The sequence below is a fragment of the Trichophyton rubrum genome, assembly GCF_000151425.1.
Source record: "Trichophyton rubrum CBS 118892 genomic scaffold supercont2.3, whole genome shotgun sequence".
Taxonomy (NCBI): Eukaryota; Fungi; Ascomycota; class Eurotiomycetes; order Onygenales; family Arthrodermataceae; genus Trichophyton; species Trichophyton rubrum.
Genome location: NW_003456426.1, coordinates 2,689,948 through 2,706,356, shown reverse-complemented (window position 1 = coordinate 2,706,356; position 16,409 = coordinate 2,689,948). Strand labels below are relative to the sequence as shown.

The 16,409-nt window shown below is 50.9% G+C and overlaps 6 protein-coding genes across 6 annotated transcripts; 3 read left to right on the top strand and 3 right to left on the bottom strand.

Annotated features, from left to right (window-relative positions):
* Window positions 1-212: 212 nt before the first annotated feature.
* TERG_03772 (uncharacterized protein) lies at window positions 213-1,331 on the top strand (the record flags this gene model as incomplete). Its single annotated transcript, XM_003236680.1, has 3 exons — window positions 213-402; window positions 470-630; window positions 702-1,331. 3 exons carry the CDS (start codon window positions 213-215, stop codon window positions 1,329-1,331), a joined length of 981 nt encoding a protein of 326 aa, XP_003236728.1.
* Window positions 1,332-2,580: 1,249 nt separating this feature from the next.
* TERG_03771 (uncharacterized protein) lies at window positions 2,581-6,481 on the top strand (the record flags this gene model as incomplete). Its single annotated transcript, XM_003236679.2, has 2 exons — window positions 2,581-3,026; window positions 3,100-6,481. The coding sequence occupies 2 exons, from the start codon at window positions 2,581-2,583 to the stop codon at window positions 6,170-6,172; spliced, it is 3,519 nt and encodes a 1,172-aa protein (XP_003236727.1). The 3' UTR covers window positions 6,173-6,481.
* A 201-nt stretch (window positions 6,482-6,682) lies between these two features.
* Window positions 6,683-9,731, top strand: TERG_03770 (uncharacterized protein; the record flags this gene model as incomplete). Its single annotated transcript, XM_003236678.2, has 1 exon — window positions 6,683-9,731. The coding sequence occupies one exon, from the start codon at window positions 6,683-6,685 to the stop codon at window positions 9,452-9,454; it is 2,772 nt and encodes a 923-aa protein (XP_003236726.1). The 3' UTR covers window positions 9,455-9,731.
* A 27-nt stretch (window positions 9,732-9,758) lies between these two features.
* Window positions 9,759-10,361, bottom strand: TERG_12046 (uncharacterized protein; the record flags this gene model as incomplete). Its single annotated transcript, XM_047751066.1, has 1 exon — window positions 9,759-10,361. The coding sequence occupies one exon, from the start codon at window positions 10,359-10,361 to the stop codon at window positions 9,999-10,001; it is 363 nt and encodes a 120-aa protein (XP_047606050.1). The 3' UTR covers window positions 9,759-9,998.
* A 737-nt stretch (window positions 10,362-11,098) lies between these two features.
* On the bottom strand, window positions 11,099-11,896 carry TERG_12045 (uncharacterized protein; the record flags this gene model as incomplete). Its single annotated transcript, XM_003236677.2, has 1 exon — window positions 11,099-11,896. The coding sequence occupies one exon, from the start codon at window positions 11,894-11,896 to the stop codon at window positions 11,099-11,101; it is 798 nt and encodes a 265-aa protein (XP_003236725.2).
* A 2,657-nt stretch (window positions 11,897-14,553) lies between these two features.
* Window positions 14,554-15,714, bottom strand: TERG_03766 (uncharacterized protein; the record flags this gene model as incomplete). Its single annotated transcript, XM_047748151.1, has 1 exon — window positions 14,554-15,714. The coding sequence occupies one exon, from the start codon at window positions 15,712-15,714 to the stop codon at window positions 14,554-14,556; it is 1,161 nt and encodes a 386-aa protein (XP_047604127.1).
* Between the last annotated feature and the right edge of the window lie 695 nt (window positions 15,715-16,409).

Genomic DNA, 16,409 nt, shown 5'->3' with positions numbered 1-16,409 from the left:
TCAACCAAGTCATACATGGAGCAGCCTAACTTATAGCAGAAGCTGAAGCTCCGAAGAACACAAGCTTTATGAGCTCGCTGACCACTAGCACTCCCAAAGGTCTCGGTATGTAGCATGGTATGGAGGAACCTCAAGGAGCTAGTTACCCCACTAAAGATTCCTCCAGCCTGCATCTGTGAATCCGTGATTGCCATCAGTAAGTAGCACAAAGTATGGCTGAAGCTGAGTTTGACTCGCAGAGACGCGTCGAGTTGATCAACAGGATCGCTGCTGGTGCCGGTGGAGAGATTGATCAGCTTCTGTGGCCGTTTTTATGGCTGGCAGATCTCCCACCGCTGGACCTGATAACCTATCTTGCTGGGCTTGCGAAGAGACTTGAAGACAGCCAACTGCTGGTAAGATGTAAGCTTGTTCATGCTAATGTCTGTGCTTGGTTACTGACGTTTTTGGTTTCCTACTGTTTATACAGGGACCCAGAGAACTCGTGAACGTACACCCTCCCCGACGCCCTCTCCTGCGCCAACGATGTCAAGGCTTTCGGAGATGGCAGTACCGGGCGATCGGTCTGGCTCACCAACCTCAAGCGGAATGGGTACGCCGCGTACTCGTTCCGAAAAAGCAGCAGACCTGGTTAGAACCTCAAATTCATATGCTGAAAGACTTACTTCACCCTAACTAACTAGTTAACTATTCGCTGCTAGTGCCGTCTAAGAGACAGTAATAGATGCGTCGTGACTGGTGCTGACGATCCTGTTGAAGCGGCTCACATTTTCCCATTCTCCATGAGGGGATTACAGGCTCCGGATATCGTCAACGACACATACAATCCGTGGAGCGTTTTACGTATGTTTTGGGGCCAAGAAAGGGTCGACGCGTGGTATAATGCCATCACAGGCCCTGTGGCCACTGAGACCGTACAGAACCTTATGTGCTTGGCTCCGTCAGTTCACAAGTACCATGAGCGTGCTTATTTTGCGTTGGAGCCCGTTGAGGAGGACACCAAATCGCACACTCTTACGGTTCGTTTCCATTGGCTACCCCATATGGCCAACCTCCGCAGACTAAAAGTTGATACCCGTCCATCATTTCCTCGTGGTATTGGTTGCGGCCGCCGGATACGGCTGTGGGAGGTGGTGTCCGGCGACGAAATCATTTCGGGAACACTCATCAATATCACTGGATACGACGGGATTCCCCTCCCTGACCTGGCGCTTCTACAACTGCAATGGATGCTTCAACGCATCGTCGCCTTAGCTGGCGGCGCTGAAGTATTCCAGGAATCCAATGATGACGGTGATGACGATGATTACTCTGATTACCCTGAAGGCTAACTACGAGGACGATGATATGCATCTCGATCTGCCACCACCAGCGGCATCATCTTCGCGCAGACAACTCAATGCTAGAATGCTGCACTCCCCACCAGAACTTACACTTCCCGTCCGTTAATTTCTTCTTCAATGTCTACGCTCTTGCTCATTATTCTATCGTGGTATCCACTGCGATAAGAAACCCAGCACATACCCAGACGGGCTATGCCCAATGTATTCTAGTGTATTTTATTTTGCCTTTTTGAAGGCCCCTACATGGTTCTATGTTGTTTAATCCGAGAAGTTCTGCTCAGCAATACTCATACCTGCCCCTGAAGAGCTGAATTCATTGTCTATCGGCGCAATCATTCAGTAGCAAGTCGAGTCAGTATAGGAGCTACAGGGTTATTACAGCATAGTACTGGAGGCCCAAAAAGCTTTTCTAGGAAATGATATTGTAAGAGTGGAGTTTTAGCACTGAAATGATGATACCATCCCCGAGCTTAATTAATCTCTTTAACATCAATATCAATAAACATTGTCCCTGCTTTGCGGAGGTAGAGTTACCTCTGGACCAATAATCCAAGCATCAACCAGGCAATCAAAGAAAATGAAGCCGAGCTAAACAAGAACCGCATATGAATATTGCTTGATTCATTAAGCATTGTATTATGTCTCTACTCTGCATAAAAGGTCCAGTATTCGATACTATCGTCCCGCCGCTTCAAGGCTCTGACAATCTTATAACTAACTAGTTACACTAGAAGTGCCCCACAAGCTTCCATATCACATAACTAGCGAATACGACGGCCCTTCATCAACTTCATCAACTTCGCAGGAAACATACGAGATGAGGTATTCAATACAAACGGCTGGTTCTATACCTTGATTCACCGAAATCTACCATGTTAAGATGACAGCGGCCTCTCATAGTCACGAAGATGTCATTGTGGGAGGCTGAGTTCCCGTTTAGCACAGCCTCAGCCTCAGGACGGCTGCATATCACACATGCACGACGGGCGAGTTACAGCCAGAAGTATTACAGGGATGCTTGAGTCTGTGGAGAGCCTCGTTGCCTTAAAACCCCATGTGAACGCCAGCATTCTGTCATACCTTTCGTCGCCCTCGTCAATTGTCTTCAGGCTGAGATGTTGCAAAGGGCGACAGTTTGTTAATGCTCCAGTCATTTGGTTGCCATCTTCTCTCGCCCGGCTAGCCAGGCCAGTCTCAACCAGAACAGGCACCGAAGACAGTTGATCCTCCTGGTCAAATGGATCCAGCATCAGCCTTTGGCATCGTTACTGGCGCTATGCAAACGGTGCAGATTATTGGCAGCACAGTCCAAGGTCTGCGTGCTTTGCAGGGTAAATATGCCGATGCGGACATGACAATTCACTCGCTTATTGTTCAAGCCGCCACAATAAAATCTGCCATAACGCAGCTCCAGGACTGGGCAACTTATGGTACTGGCCGGGCGGAGCATCCAGACTATTTGGATGGGCTGGATATCGCCATAGATGGATGCAAAACAAGCATGGAATGCCTCCTTGCTCAGGTTTCCAAAGTCACAAGTGTTCTAGATGCTAGAGAATTGCCTGAATTACGAGTTGCGGCGAAGATTCGGGCAGTCTGGGATGACCATCTCATGCAGGATTATCAGCAGCGGCTCCAGTCCCAAGTCCTAGCGTTGAATTTTCTATTGCAGGTCTGCCAATGGTGCGTTTGAAATCAGTATCCGCTCATTTACTCAAAAAGAAGGACTATGAGTTAACACATATATCCCTTCTAGTCGTACTGTAACGGAGCAAGTTGAGCTTTTGCGGCGAGAAGAGAACAGACAGTTGCTGAAGAAAGTTGCAGATGATACCGTGACCCTGCGGAGCTCGGTTAAGCAGCAAGCAGACCTATCTACAATGAGTATTTCTCAATCAACAATCAGCGAGACGGCTTTAGATGTGGACGACATCATAGTCAATGCAACTGCGTACAGAAGAGCGCTAGCACATAGCCGTTCAGCCTCAAATCGAGCTCGTACGGAGGAATCGAATCATAGTACAACAGGTAAACCGCAGACTGCGGGGTCCGCCACTACCGATGAAGGCTATGCTAGTGGAACCGCCCGATCGCAGTCATTTAAGGGCATAAATACTCTCTCCCCACCTAATACATTCCTTGAACCACCAGCGGAGGAGCTGTCGCCTCAGGACCAGGGAGAAATGGGACGAAGCGCCTCAATGGCTGTAGGGAGGACGTCAACGAAGCCCACAAATCCTGTTATGCGAAGATGGCAGTCAAACCCAATACCTCTTCACAAGTCTGGCTCAAAACGAGAAAAGATTCGCCAGGTCCTTGGAAAGTTAGATACGTCAAGCCGAAGCAGCCTCAAAAAGACATCGCCACGTCTGGGGCCAAAGTCTTTCGGCTCCTTTTCTCCCATGCCAGAGCGGGGCGCGGCACCAAGATTTGATCGGACTCGTTCAAATACTAGCATTGATCTTTCTTCATCTGGTAGCGCGTCTATACCTCCTATCATAAAAGCCGCCCAATCTGGGTCACTAGTCCAGGTTGAAATGCAAATTGGTGAAGGAGCCGATATTGATTGTCATCACGCACTCACTGGTCGAACAGCCTTGGCTGTTGCCGCTCACTGTGGTAATGAGGAAGTAGTTGACTACTTGCTCCAAAAGGGGGCAAGGAATGATACCCAGGAAATAGATGGCTCGACACCTCTCCATCTGGCAGCCTCCAGGGGCCATACTGCTGTTATCCAAGTTCTCCTCTCAGTAGTTGAGAATGTGGACGTAAAGGATGGCTTGGGCCGAACACCATTCTGGGTAGCTGCTGATGGAGGTCATATTGATGCAACACGGATGTTTCTGGGGGCGGGCTGCAAAATAACAGCTAGAGCCAAAGGGCAGATGACAGCCTTACACCAAGCAGCAATCCGTGGCGATGGCGAGATGGTAGCATTTCTTCTGCAGTCTGGTGCAGATATTGAAGCCAAAGATGCCAATATGAAATCCGCGTTTCACCATGCTTGCGAGAATAGTCAATATTCCCTTTGCCGCTCCCTTTTTCAGTACAAAGCCGACATTGAAGCCATTGAAATCAATAAGAGAACACCACTAATCTGCGCAGCAATCGCAGGCGATGTGCGCATAGTGGAGTATCTGATTGGGAAAAAAGCCTATATATTGGCTACAGATGAAGGCGGAATGAACCCGTTGCATGCCGCGGCTGCTAACGGCCATGTTGAAGTTGTCCAGTTGCTACTAGAGAAGAAGATCTCCATAACCTCTACGAATAAGCTCGGGATGACCCCTTTACATCTTGCCGTCATGTCTAGGGAGTTTGCAGTTGTTGAGTTCCTACTACGCAAGGGAGCACCCACAGAGGTTAGAAGTTCAGGCGGGTTCACACCGCTTCACTATGCTTGCGACCTGGTAGATATTGAGATAGCTCAGCATCTTATTGGGTGTGGAGCAAGCATCGAGGCTCAAGGAGAAGGACAACAGCGACCAATTCATATCTCTGTGGCTAGGGGTTCGATGGAATTGGTTGAACTGCTCTGCCAGAAACAAGTGGAAGTAGACGCTGCTGATGCGTCTGGCACACGTCCCTTGTGCATAGCTTGTCGTAAGGGCAGTGCGTCTATAGTTGAACGCCTCTTGAATCAAGGCGCAGCTACGTCCTGCTCGAGCTCATGGAATGGCACTCAGGAAGAACACTCGCCCCTGGCAATTGCATCGAGAGCTGGTGACGTGCGAATAGTATCCCTTTTGCTTGGTAAGGGGGCATCTGTTGAGCAGTATGATGGAAGGGGCTGGAACCCTCCGCTGTATGCAGCACACTATGGACACGTAGAAGCTCTGCGTTTGCTACTGTCTAGGAGCAACTCTCTTCTAAAGATAAAGCTAGGACAAATGTTCTCACAGACTGGGTTCCATCCGCGTCTTTCAATACCTGCAGAAACTGCGCAGGCAATTCAAAGGCTTGTCTATGAGGATGCACAGCCACTACTCAGCCAGAGTATCGGGAGCCCTAGAATGATGATGAGGGATGTCAACGATTTCAGTGGTCATAATAGGGGTATGCAGATGCTTCAATCCTTGCACCAACCTCCTTCCTCCACGATAACTCCACCAATACCGTCGTTTCCACAGACTGCCATTGAACTCCCTGCGTTCGAACCAATTACCCTACCCGGTCGTGGATCTTATGGATCAATCGAGCCGAGCAGTGGGGGCGTACAGCAGGATCAGCCGCCAGACATACGGCCGGGCTTATTCGAAGCGCCGCAGAATACCGCCACGCGAAGTAGTGGTGGCCCGTCAAGCAACAATCAGAACAGCCATGTCTCCATAGAACGCCCCCATGTTAACCACGGCGAGCAAACCAACATTGTCTCTGCCCTGGGAGAACCCCTGCCCACAATACCCAGCCGAATAGCCACACCACTGTCAATATTCGAGTATCCTCGCCATCAGCCGCCATCTCAGCCCGTTTCCCAACCTCAGGACCTGCCGCCACGAGACATTTCAACCCGTCAAGATGTTGGAGTCTCCCCCCTTGATACCTTGGGTAGAAATGCTACCGTTAGCCCTGCACCAGTCGTGCCAGCCGAACCGTCCAACAACCAACCCCAACCGCGGTATACAGAAGAAATATATAGACAATCACTGGAAGACGAGTCCGATAGTGGCCTCGAGGGTGACTCTGATAGCGAGTCTGCCGTTTCTGTATACACTGCTCCGGAATCGCTAGACCCTGAGATACCTGAGCTACCTTCTGCAGAGCTTGGAGCTGCTATCTATGAGCTAGACGGAACCAGCATATCAATGCAGGGCGTCTATATACCCTAGACAGGTAGGCTTGATGGTGTCTTGTCCAATGCTGTCAATTTAATGTCATCTCTAGACTCTGTCAGACCAGATCTATATATAAATAATCACTCGTAGACTTACTTCCAGCCTTCTTCTCCTCTATATTGTCTTCTACCCGTCTTCTATAATATCAACTCTCTAGTGTCCGTCTTCTATAATCTCAGCTCTTCATCTCGTCTTCCTCGTCTTCAACTGGCTGACTAAGCTTGTCTCTGACGTCGACGTCAACGAGAAAGACAGCAAAAAGACAGCCAGAAAGACAGACAACGAGACGCCCAAGACGACGACGACGACGACGACGACGAAGCAGACGATGGAGTGACGACCAGGCGAAGATGAGCTTCACGGTCGACGACGAGACTGCGGTCCTCCAGGTTGCCCGAGCCCGAGTCGACTGAAACACGCCGCCTGCCAGACAATAACTGCCTAACTAACTACCACCGCCGTTAATATACGAGCTCGCCCCCCAACGACCCGGAGGACAGCATCATGAAGCCTGCGACCTCGCCGAAGTGGCCCCAGGACCATCCTCCGCTGCCTCCGCTGCCCACAGAGCCGCCGTCGCGGCCGGTAGACCTCCAGGCGCGGCGGTCCAGCTCGTCCGGCAGCAGCGCCGCCTCCTCGACCACCTCCAACCAGACAGCGCTCAACGTCTCGAAGCGGACGCTCTACGGCCTCGCCCAGCAGCAGCAGCAGCTCGACCAGCAACTGCCGCAGCCGGTACGACCTCCCGCGATGGCGGCGGGCAGCGTCAATGGCAGCAACACCTCGCTGGCGCTGCGGCCCCAGAACGAGCCTGTCCAGCGGCGGGCGTCGCCTCTCGCCCAGGGCCCATCAGCCTCCTCATCCTCAGACACTCGAGGTTTCCGTTCACGCCACCATTCTCAGGGCTTCTTCGAGCCTTCGCTGCCGACGGCCTCCCAGAGCTCTTCTGCTGCGGTCTCCGCCTCGCGGATTGCGGCCCAGGCGGCGATGCAGCACCAGACCGACCACCAGCAGCAATACCACCACATCCGAAACAGATCGCAGACAATACCCCCGCAACAGGAGAGCGGACTCGCAGCCAGGAGAGGCGCCAGGGATTCGCCTCCCCCAATCCAGACGAACAGTCTTCGGCCGCCGCTTTCTGTGCCTAGCCAGTTGAGCTACCAGAGCAGTCCTGGCGGAGGGCGAGCCGCGGGGGCCGCAACAACGGCTGCCAACGTCGCCTTTCCCAGGACTCCTGCGCCACAGAGTGCGCTGCCGTCGACTACGAGCAATACAACGACAACGATAACCGGGGGGGCGTCTGACCGCGCTGAACCTGGCGGGCAGAAGGAGAAGCAGAAAAGTGAGAAGTCCAAGATGAAGCTGTTCTCCAAGCCTAAACACATAGGCATGTCCAGAGACAAAGAGGACAAGAAAGAAAAGACCATGCCATCCCCCAGTAAGCTTGCATCCAGGCTTGTTAACGCGTCAACAGTCAGTCTGAATGATCCTACTGGTGGTGTTGCTGGTGCTGGTGCTGGCGCAGGTGGTGATATCAATATCAACAATAGCAACAATGGACTCTCCACAAACAACCTATCTCTCTACTCTCTGGCCAACTCCTCTGCCACCACTGTTGTGCCTATTGAGAGACACTCGCTGGATGAGGACCGAGGCAAAGAAAAGGAAAAACACAGACACCACTTTCTCTCGCGCCAGAAGCTCAAGCTGAAGGACAAGGACGACTTCCACCTGCCCCTGTCCTCGGCCAGCAGCAACTCCCGCCCCCTGGATCCCAGTGCGCCTCAGTCTCTCTACTCCTTTGCGCCCTCGTCTCCGGCAGCTTCGACGTTTGGCAAGTCTATGAGCGGCCTTGATCTCCGACACGGCGGACGAGCTTTGAGAGAGAAGAAAAAGGAAGAAAAGGCCTCTGCTGCTGCAGCCGCCGCCGCTCAGGCTCAAGCTCAACAAGACGCGATGATGCGTGAAGGAACCGATCACCCGGCTGACTGGTCCGGTGCTGCGTCGGTCACGGGCTCTACCGTCACCTTTGGAGGGCCATCGTCTTCCGTGGGCAGTACCCAGGGGGCCGGTATCATGCCTGGAAGCAACGCTGCCATCCAGGAGATTCTGCAAGGCTTTGGGCTGCAGAACATGACGCCTGATGATGCCTGGGACTTCCTCAAGGCTAAACTGCTCGTCCTGTTTGAAGGAGAAGACGTCCGTATTGCGTTGGAGGACCTGAACAAGTTGGTCAGAGTCCATATCCATTGCTGTGTCCAGAAACATGCACCCCATCAGGTCGTCGAGGACCTCCGCGACCTGCTCCAGACCGGCTTTGCATCTCTCAACTACTCTCTCGCCAAGGTGCCTGAGGAGAATATTATTCCACATCTCGTCAACGTCTGGGTCTTTGCGTTTGGCAACGTTTTGCCTTTTATCCAGGCCACTTTCCTGCCCCTGGACCTTGAATTCAAGGGCCACGGCTCGATCATGAACTCCCGCGAAGCAAGGGAGTTCTGGGGTGCTCAACCAGGTGCAAGCGATGCTTCTGCTTCTGCCGGCGACGCCCTGGATGTCCGCAAGATAGTCCTCACCTCATTCCGCGACAACGTCATCTTAACCCGCTACGACGTGCTCAAGGCAGCCTTCTCTCGCCTCAGCCTGGAGAAAATGAACGCCAATATCAACGGACCACCAACCGCTACTCTACACAGCTCCACGACCGCCAGCGCCAGTCGACCCAGCACCGCTGCCGGCTACGAGACTAGTGTCGGTGGAGGGAGCTATGCCTCCCAGCCGTCTTCTTCCCATCTCAACGCCGGTAGCTTCTCCTCCGAATCAGCCATTGCATCTCTCACCCGCGCGCGCGCGATATCAAACACCTCTTCCAACCCAGAACACACCTACCCGTCTTCTTACTCTTCTTTCTCACCATCTCAGCCTTCCATCCTCGCGCAAACCCATTCCCACTCAACCAACATTCCTGCACCTCCTCAACCCCCACCCACAGATCCCTCACACGTCACTGAGACTGCCGGCCGTATGCTCCAATGCATCTGCGTGCTAGCCAGCGTCCAAAGCGACGACGACGCTCAGCAGAAAATAGAAGAGCTCAGCAAAGCACTCAAGCATAACTGGCTTGGTCGTGGCCGAACGGGCCGTAACCGTCGAGGATTCGTCGGTACCAAGATTCGTCCGCCTCCACCACCCCGCCAGGACACCAGCGAGGAGCTGGCCGATCATCAGTCCATGGACGAGACCCCGCGAGGCACAGATGCAACTGGATGGTGAACACTGATTCACTAAACGCCAGAATTTTTGCTTTTCACCTCACCTTCCATCTCACCTCTCCACCTCACCTGTTGGCCACCAGGGCCGTGACGAAACCGTCAGGCTCCAACTTCTCTGTACTGTACTGCATTGCATTCCCGGGGATTTCGAACTTGCGTTTCGACTTTCTTCATCTGTTTTTCAATCATTATTTTTTTTCTCCTATTACACGGATGGCGGGCATGGGTTATTCAACTTTCAACTCTTTTTCTCTTCTCCTTACGAGTGGGCTGTAGATTTTCCCGGGCATCGTTCTTTTTCCGTGTATATATTATACCCTTCCATGTTTGCTTCTTCTTTTCTTCAAGCTTCATGTTACTCTGATCGGAGCAGGCCTACAGGTTACAAATGAATGAACGAATTTTGACTTGACTTGATTTCTTGGTCTCGGTACATTAGATATCATTTTGGATTCTTGACTTCTTGACCTCGTGATACCACTGACCTCCTAACAGAGTACATCACATCAGCTCATCCCACCAACTAGTGAACTAGTGAGGTGAGTTTACTGAGACGAAAAGGGGCACCAGATGATGTTGATAGCAGCTCCGGCCTTCTCAGCAGCACCACCCTTGGGACCGCCATAGCACTTGTTAACGACATGGTTTCCGAGACGACGGCAGGCGGCTTCAGTCTTGAACACGCCGAGATGACCGATCTGGCCCATGGCGCCGTTATCACCCTTCCATGGACGCCAGTTGGTGGTGGTCTGGCGCCAGTTGTTCTTGCAGTAGGTTTTGATGGCGGTTCCGAGACGGGCTTTGGTCAAGCAGCTTCCGCTGGCCTTTTCGGAGAAGCAAGCAGCGCCGAGGACGGAGTCGACGAAGATGCTCATGAGAGCAACGAGGATGAGGCTGATGAAGCGCATTCTATGTCTTGTTAGAATGAGGATGAATCAAATGGGGTAAGGGGATACTAACTTGACGACTGGAACAGTAGCTGTCTTTGAGAATTAGCAGTCAGTCTGGTGTCTGTTGATGATGGTGATGGTGATGATGATAATCTGACAGAAACAGAGAAGCTCATGGGCCTTTTTATATTCATCCGTCCTCCATACTAGGCATCTGGAGATACAACCTCCGTCCTGTCTGTCGCATCCTATCGGTCGCAGGTCTCAATTTTGAGAATACTTCACTAGTTATTTCATTCTGGCCTGTAACTATGGCCCGAATGTACTCCGTACAAACATCAATATTCGACCAAGTGACCTGATGAGGATGTATCTGGCCATTGACCTGCAGAGAACTAAACGCCATGGCAGCCTACGGGCCGTGCCTCCATGGAGCTATAGGTTATTCCAATTAAGCGATGCAGATCCCTGGACAAGATCTTCAAATCGATACAGACACCTCGTTAGCAAGCGTGTGTTATTGGACAATGCTTTATTCTTTTTCTTCTATCGATATTATACAGGTGGCTGTTTGTTCAAATTTGGGATCACATTTGTGGCTGGCTGTAGGTATGTATTTGCTATGCGAACAACTGGATAACTACGATACCAGACTGGTTCAATTGCAGCAGGTATTTAATCAATACATGAGCAGTGAGTACGAAGGCAACTGAAACTTAAAAGATGCAAAAGCAAGACGGGAAAAGGACATGCCATCAGTGAGAATTGATGAACAACCCCCTCTCCAGCAGGCCAGGATGGCGCCTCCTAACCCTACGACGAGCACGGATCTTGATTCTGTCACGAACGCCTCCCCTAGCACCGTACCGTTCTAGGAAATATCCAGGGATCTGCACCGATGGCATACCGTCCAGAAAGAGCGGTATCACGCCCAGGTATCGTACGAGATATGCCCGATCAGAGCTCCTTAGCTGCTCAAATAGTGCCGTCATCAGGGTATTGAAGTCCTTGTGGAAACACAAGTCAACAAACTGCAACGACACAGTCAGCGGAGCATGCAGTGCCATCTCCCTGCGATTCCGGGCAATAAAGCTGCTCATGCCGCGGTGCAGGGAGACCGAGGCCTTGAGAACGGCATCGTCGAACAAGTATGCGAAACAAGCAAAGTATTCGAGCACCCTGGCCCAGTCGTAGCGGCTGTGAAGGAGCATCTGGTCCAGGTTCTCGCACAGGGTCGAGCCTGGATCATGCAGTGGATGGCGCTGGTGGTCTCTCAGGACGCGGACAAGAATGTCCAGACACTCCCGGAAGCGGGAGAGAGGGAAGTACAGCGAATCGACGAGCCGGCACCGACGCACGGCGGCGGTCAGGTCGATGTCTACCGTCAGCCTGCCCAGGGCGGACTGGGAGGTGGCTGGCCGGCGGGGGCAGTCCCGCAGATGGGGGATGTGGTGTATCACCGTGGCATAGTCGAGCGAGCCCGGGATGCGGTAGCCGTCAATGCAGATGTTGTAGTAGGCGGTTCTCCCACGAGGGAACAATCTGAGAGCCATGCTCACTCACTCTGCGCCTGGTTGTTTATATTTGGGTTCTTCTGCTCCTCTGGCTACCTGGCAGCTACGCAAGAGAGATAGGAGGTATATATAGCCCCGTCCGGCCCGCCGTTTGACAGCCATGCTGTCTTGTCCATCCCCAGCGATCAAAGAAGGGCGGTTGCAAGCAGTGATATAAGGATATAATGGCACAATGGGATGGTCAGGGCCGGCTGACTGCAGCAAGCAGACGGCAGCAAACACAGCAGGGCATCTCTGAGAAGAGATAAAGCAGCCATTTGTTTGCCACGACCAATCTGTTTGCTACCGCCGGCCTTAACCATTAGTTATAGCAGAGAGACATCCAAAGCCAAAGGACACAGATGCAAAAAAAAGCCTGTGCAATCCCTCCGGGCAGCCAGGCCCCTGGACGCCTTTTGTTATTTCCAGGGAGTCTTGTACCCGCCTGAAATGTGACTTTGGTTGGGGGGTGAGATTTGTCTCGTTTGTTTGTTTGTTTGTTCCGGAATTCCGGGAGATTCGTTCAGCCGAGTGAATTCGGGCTTGTCGTTGGTTGTTCCAAGACTGTTGTTGGTCGTTGGTTCGTTGGTTGGGGGGCGACGGGCGGTGGGCCGTTTGGGCCGCTTCCGTGTCTTTTTGGGTTTTTTCTGAGGGTGAAGTTTCGACCGCGGCCGCTGATTTGGCGACTGCGGGAACACCGAAGGCCGGGGGGATCGAACTGGTGGCCTCCTGCGTTTAATGCGCAAGAACGAACTTGCAGGAGGCGCGTCGTATCCTAACCAGCTGGACCAGAGACTTGCACAGGCGGGAAAAGGGCGGCGAGGGTGGGCTAGGTGGGCAGGGCATCGTCGGTTTCGACCAGCCCCTAGCCCCTTTTTCTGTCAGGACAACACCGAAGAGCAACATCTACAGCTCTCTGCATACAGATGAGATCAACTGGATCACATCCGGATACTTAAGTCCTGACCTGTTACTTCTCTTCTCCTGTCGATGTTCCCAACATGATACCCTCGTCAAGCAACTAACCAGTCTTTAATCTTCATAAGAGCCTCTCCATCGAACGGTGGGTTCCAGGTTTTTTAATGAGGTCATCACAGATTGGACAGTCTTGTCGCAGGGAGGCCCGACAGCATTTTGGAGTGCTCTAGAGAAAGCTGTTGGAGTATGTTGCGATGTCTTCGTAGCAGCCGCTTTGAGATATACCGCGAAGTCTTCTACTGCTGACCCTGCATATTCCTTCTCCTCGTCTGTGTTCGAGGAGGGACATTTTGAGCATCGTTGCAGCTCTGCTGAGAAGGCATCTAGCCCGCTGCTGGCCCCTAGAAAGGCGAAAAGTGCTCGAGAAACATGGAACTCGAGTGCGACTGTTCATATTTACATCAGCTGTACAGGCATGGCTTGTTTAATACTTTGTCACCGGCTCGCGATGTTCAATTAACTAGCTTGTTGAAAATGGGTTCTGCTCAGTTTTGTAGTTCAAAATCCAATGGCTGGGCACCAGGTTGAGTGTGAGTAGTCATCTAGATAGTGAATGCCACAGCAGGAGCTTGCAGCCACTTGGGTGCGCTGAGTTGCTCATTTATTCAACGTGATCCATCGATCTACTATGTCAAACCCTTTTGCTCAACCACCACGACAAGCCTTCGCTGATTTATCATTAATTTAGAGGCTGTTTGAAAGCTTGATTTTTTTTTTTTTTTTTTTTTTTTTTTTTTACTTTGGCAGCTTCAAGGAAAGTTCACATACCGTCATTGATATGGCATTAAGCCTTGCTTCGATAGTCACCTACGTAGAACCGGCCATAGCAATAATAATTAATAGTAAGGGTTACTTGAATAGAGCGCTTTGAACATAGCTATGGCATCGATTATAAAATCTATGGAAGGTAGTAAATATTAACGCGGGGTCATGCCTAGCCACCTGTGGCCCTCAAGAATAGAAGTAGTTTAAGCTTATGCAACCCAGATTTTGTTCGCCTATTAAAACACGATCTTTCGCTTTTATCACAGTGTATCTCCGCCAGTTACGAAGGCTTAATCAATCTTGCAATCTTAAGGAGCCTCTTGGGATCCCCACTTTGTCCTCTATGTCTTTGACGATAAGGTCCATAGGTGCGATTAATGTAGTCCCATCGGCTTTGTCACCGGCAAAAATCATTCCAACTACTTGCCCAGACATATTCAATACCCATGCACCCGAATCCCCGTGTTTTGCAAAAGGCATGTTCTCGTTCACAATTACCCAACCGCGGTGGTGCAGGCCGGCAGGGAAACCTGATATGCGTAATGCAGCATGTACAAGTCCACTTAGTATTCCAGATGTTGCGCCTGTTGTGCGACCCTTCTTCACAACTGGATTCTGGGAATTGGGTATGGGAGCTCCTTTAATAGCAAACTGAGTTTCTGGTTTCCATAAAGGTGTATCAGCAGGTGCGGTTTCAGCAATGTAGTTTAATGATTTCCGTCCATTCTTGATATGAACGAGAGCCCAGTCCATCAAGATCAAAGGTGAACCAAGCCCCGAATGTAGGGATCTATTTTTAAGACCTGATGTGGCAACCACGGTTCCAATGTTGGGATTGAAGGACCGGATCTCATTTAACTCCCTCTCTCTAGCTTCATTAGCTTGCCTTCCTATCTCCCGGTACACCTCACTCCTCACTCCAGTATTTTCTGAGGGTGAGCCCATCTTTTGCGTGATATAAGCAATGGCGGCCTGTATATCGGAGCCTGAGGGGGATTGGCATGGAAAATTGAGGTTATTGGATCCAAATCGTTGGATGGCTTGTGATCAATTAGTACACTATCTTGAATAGCAGTAAGGTCACCAATGGTAATGTAGTAATAGAGTTCGCACTTACCGGAGTCAGCTTCACCATCAGGGCCTTTTCCGATGACATGGTAACAAGTTAGCCCAAGGAATTGTTCGCAACCAGCAGCGTCTGTAAAGCACAAGTAACCACCCAGCGTTCCTGTCATATTTGGGGTATCGGCTCTGGCTATACTCATCCCCATTAGATTGTAGATGTTTGTGAATGGCCACCCAAGGCTGGGGTTTCCTGAGTCTGTAGATGGTGTCTCAGCAAACGCGCCCCACATAAGATCAGATCTCACTATTTCAACTTGAAGATCAAATCGTTCGAGGACATTGTCGATGTCAAAAGCCACTCGATCACGCGTAGAGATTGCCAACGCTCTTGATGGGATGGATGCTTTGATCACTATCGTATTGACAGCAACTTCTTCCCAATATCCCCTCTTTAGAAGCATTATTGCTTTCCAGTTTGTTTGAATGGAGTCCAGACGGCGAATGATGACCGATTGTATTTGCTCCCATTCTTGGACTAGCTGGTCTGGTGTATTGGGGGAGAACGTTTTCATGCCCCCCAAGGCTCTATGGTCAATCATCTCTACCCTCCCAGTAAAGTGTAAGGGCTCTATTGCTGAGAGTATATCATCTAGAGCCTTCACCCAGTTGTCATTGGATGGAGTGTAAAGGGAGATATATAGGGTATTGTCTGCTGGGCTCGGGTTCAGGCCTTCAGAGTACCGCCGGACCACCATCAAACGGTGGTAGCTCAACTGGTACCTCCCAAGGTATTCCAACGCAAGGTCCATTAGTCGTTCACGAAACTGCTCAGATAATCCTTCGGAGACGCCCATCTGGACTGGCCAAGAAGGCAGCAGTCCGGGACCACCCATTCTAAAGGCATCCTGGCTTGAAATTCGGGAACCAGCAGAGGTCATTAAGCCATCTCCAGACCACCCTCCCCGCTGCCTACTACTAATGCTTCGAGCAGGTGGGGGAGTTGGGAGCATCTTCGAAACGGATTGAAAGGGATCATCAGGTGGTAGGCAGCTTTGAAATGCTCATAGAATAATATTGGGACAGGTATTTTTGGAAGGGAAGGAAGTGGGTGAGATGAGGATTTAAATAATTTTCAACTGAGCCATGTCGGTAGTTTTAGTTTCTGGTTCCTTTATTCATCAAGCTTAGAGTGAAGTCGATGATGACACCATCCTAGGTTCCTCTGGTAGCTCTAGAACAGCAAGGCTTAATCCATAAAACGTTGCAAAAAGGATATAATTACTACCTCGCAGTAGTATATACACTCTTTTTGGGAACCCTTTACCTTATCTTAGATACTACTCACCTGGAACCACCGCTTGCTGCTAAAAGATGTCGACTTCTTCGGCTGTCGCGTTAAAATTGAGATTACATAAGCATTCTGAACCTTAACTCCGCGGGAAGTGGGTCCCGTGATTTAAGTTTTCCCAAACGTCGAAGAAATTTAACGTCAACAAACATCAACATCAACATATCAACATATCAACATGGAAGATACCAAAACAGAAAAGAGGGTGGAAGAAGGAAGATACCCATCACAGTTTTGCTACGAATAAGCTACTTGAGAAAGTAGTGTTTTGATGATGGCCAGGTATATGACTATACCTGTACCGACATGGGCGGGCTTACCCAGGGTATTTCGGCTCTTATACTGTTTAGCTTCCCC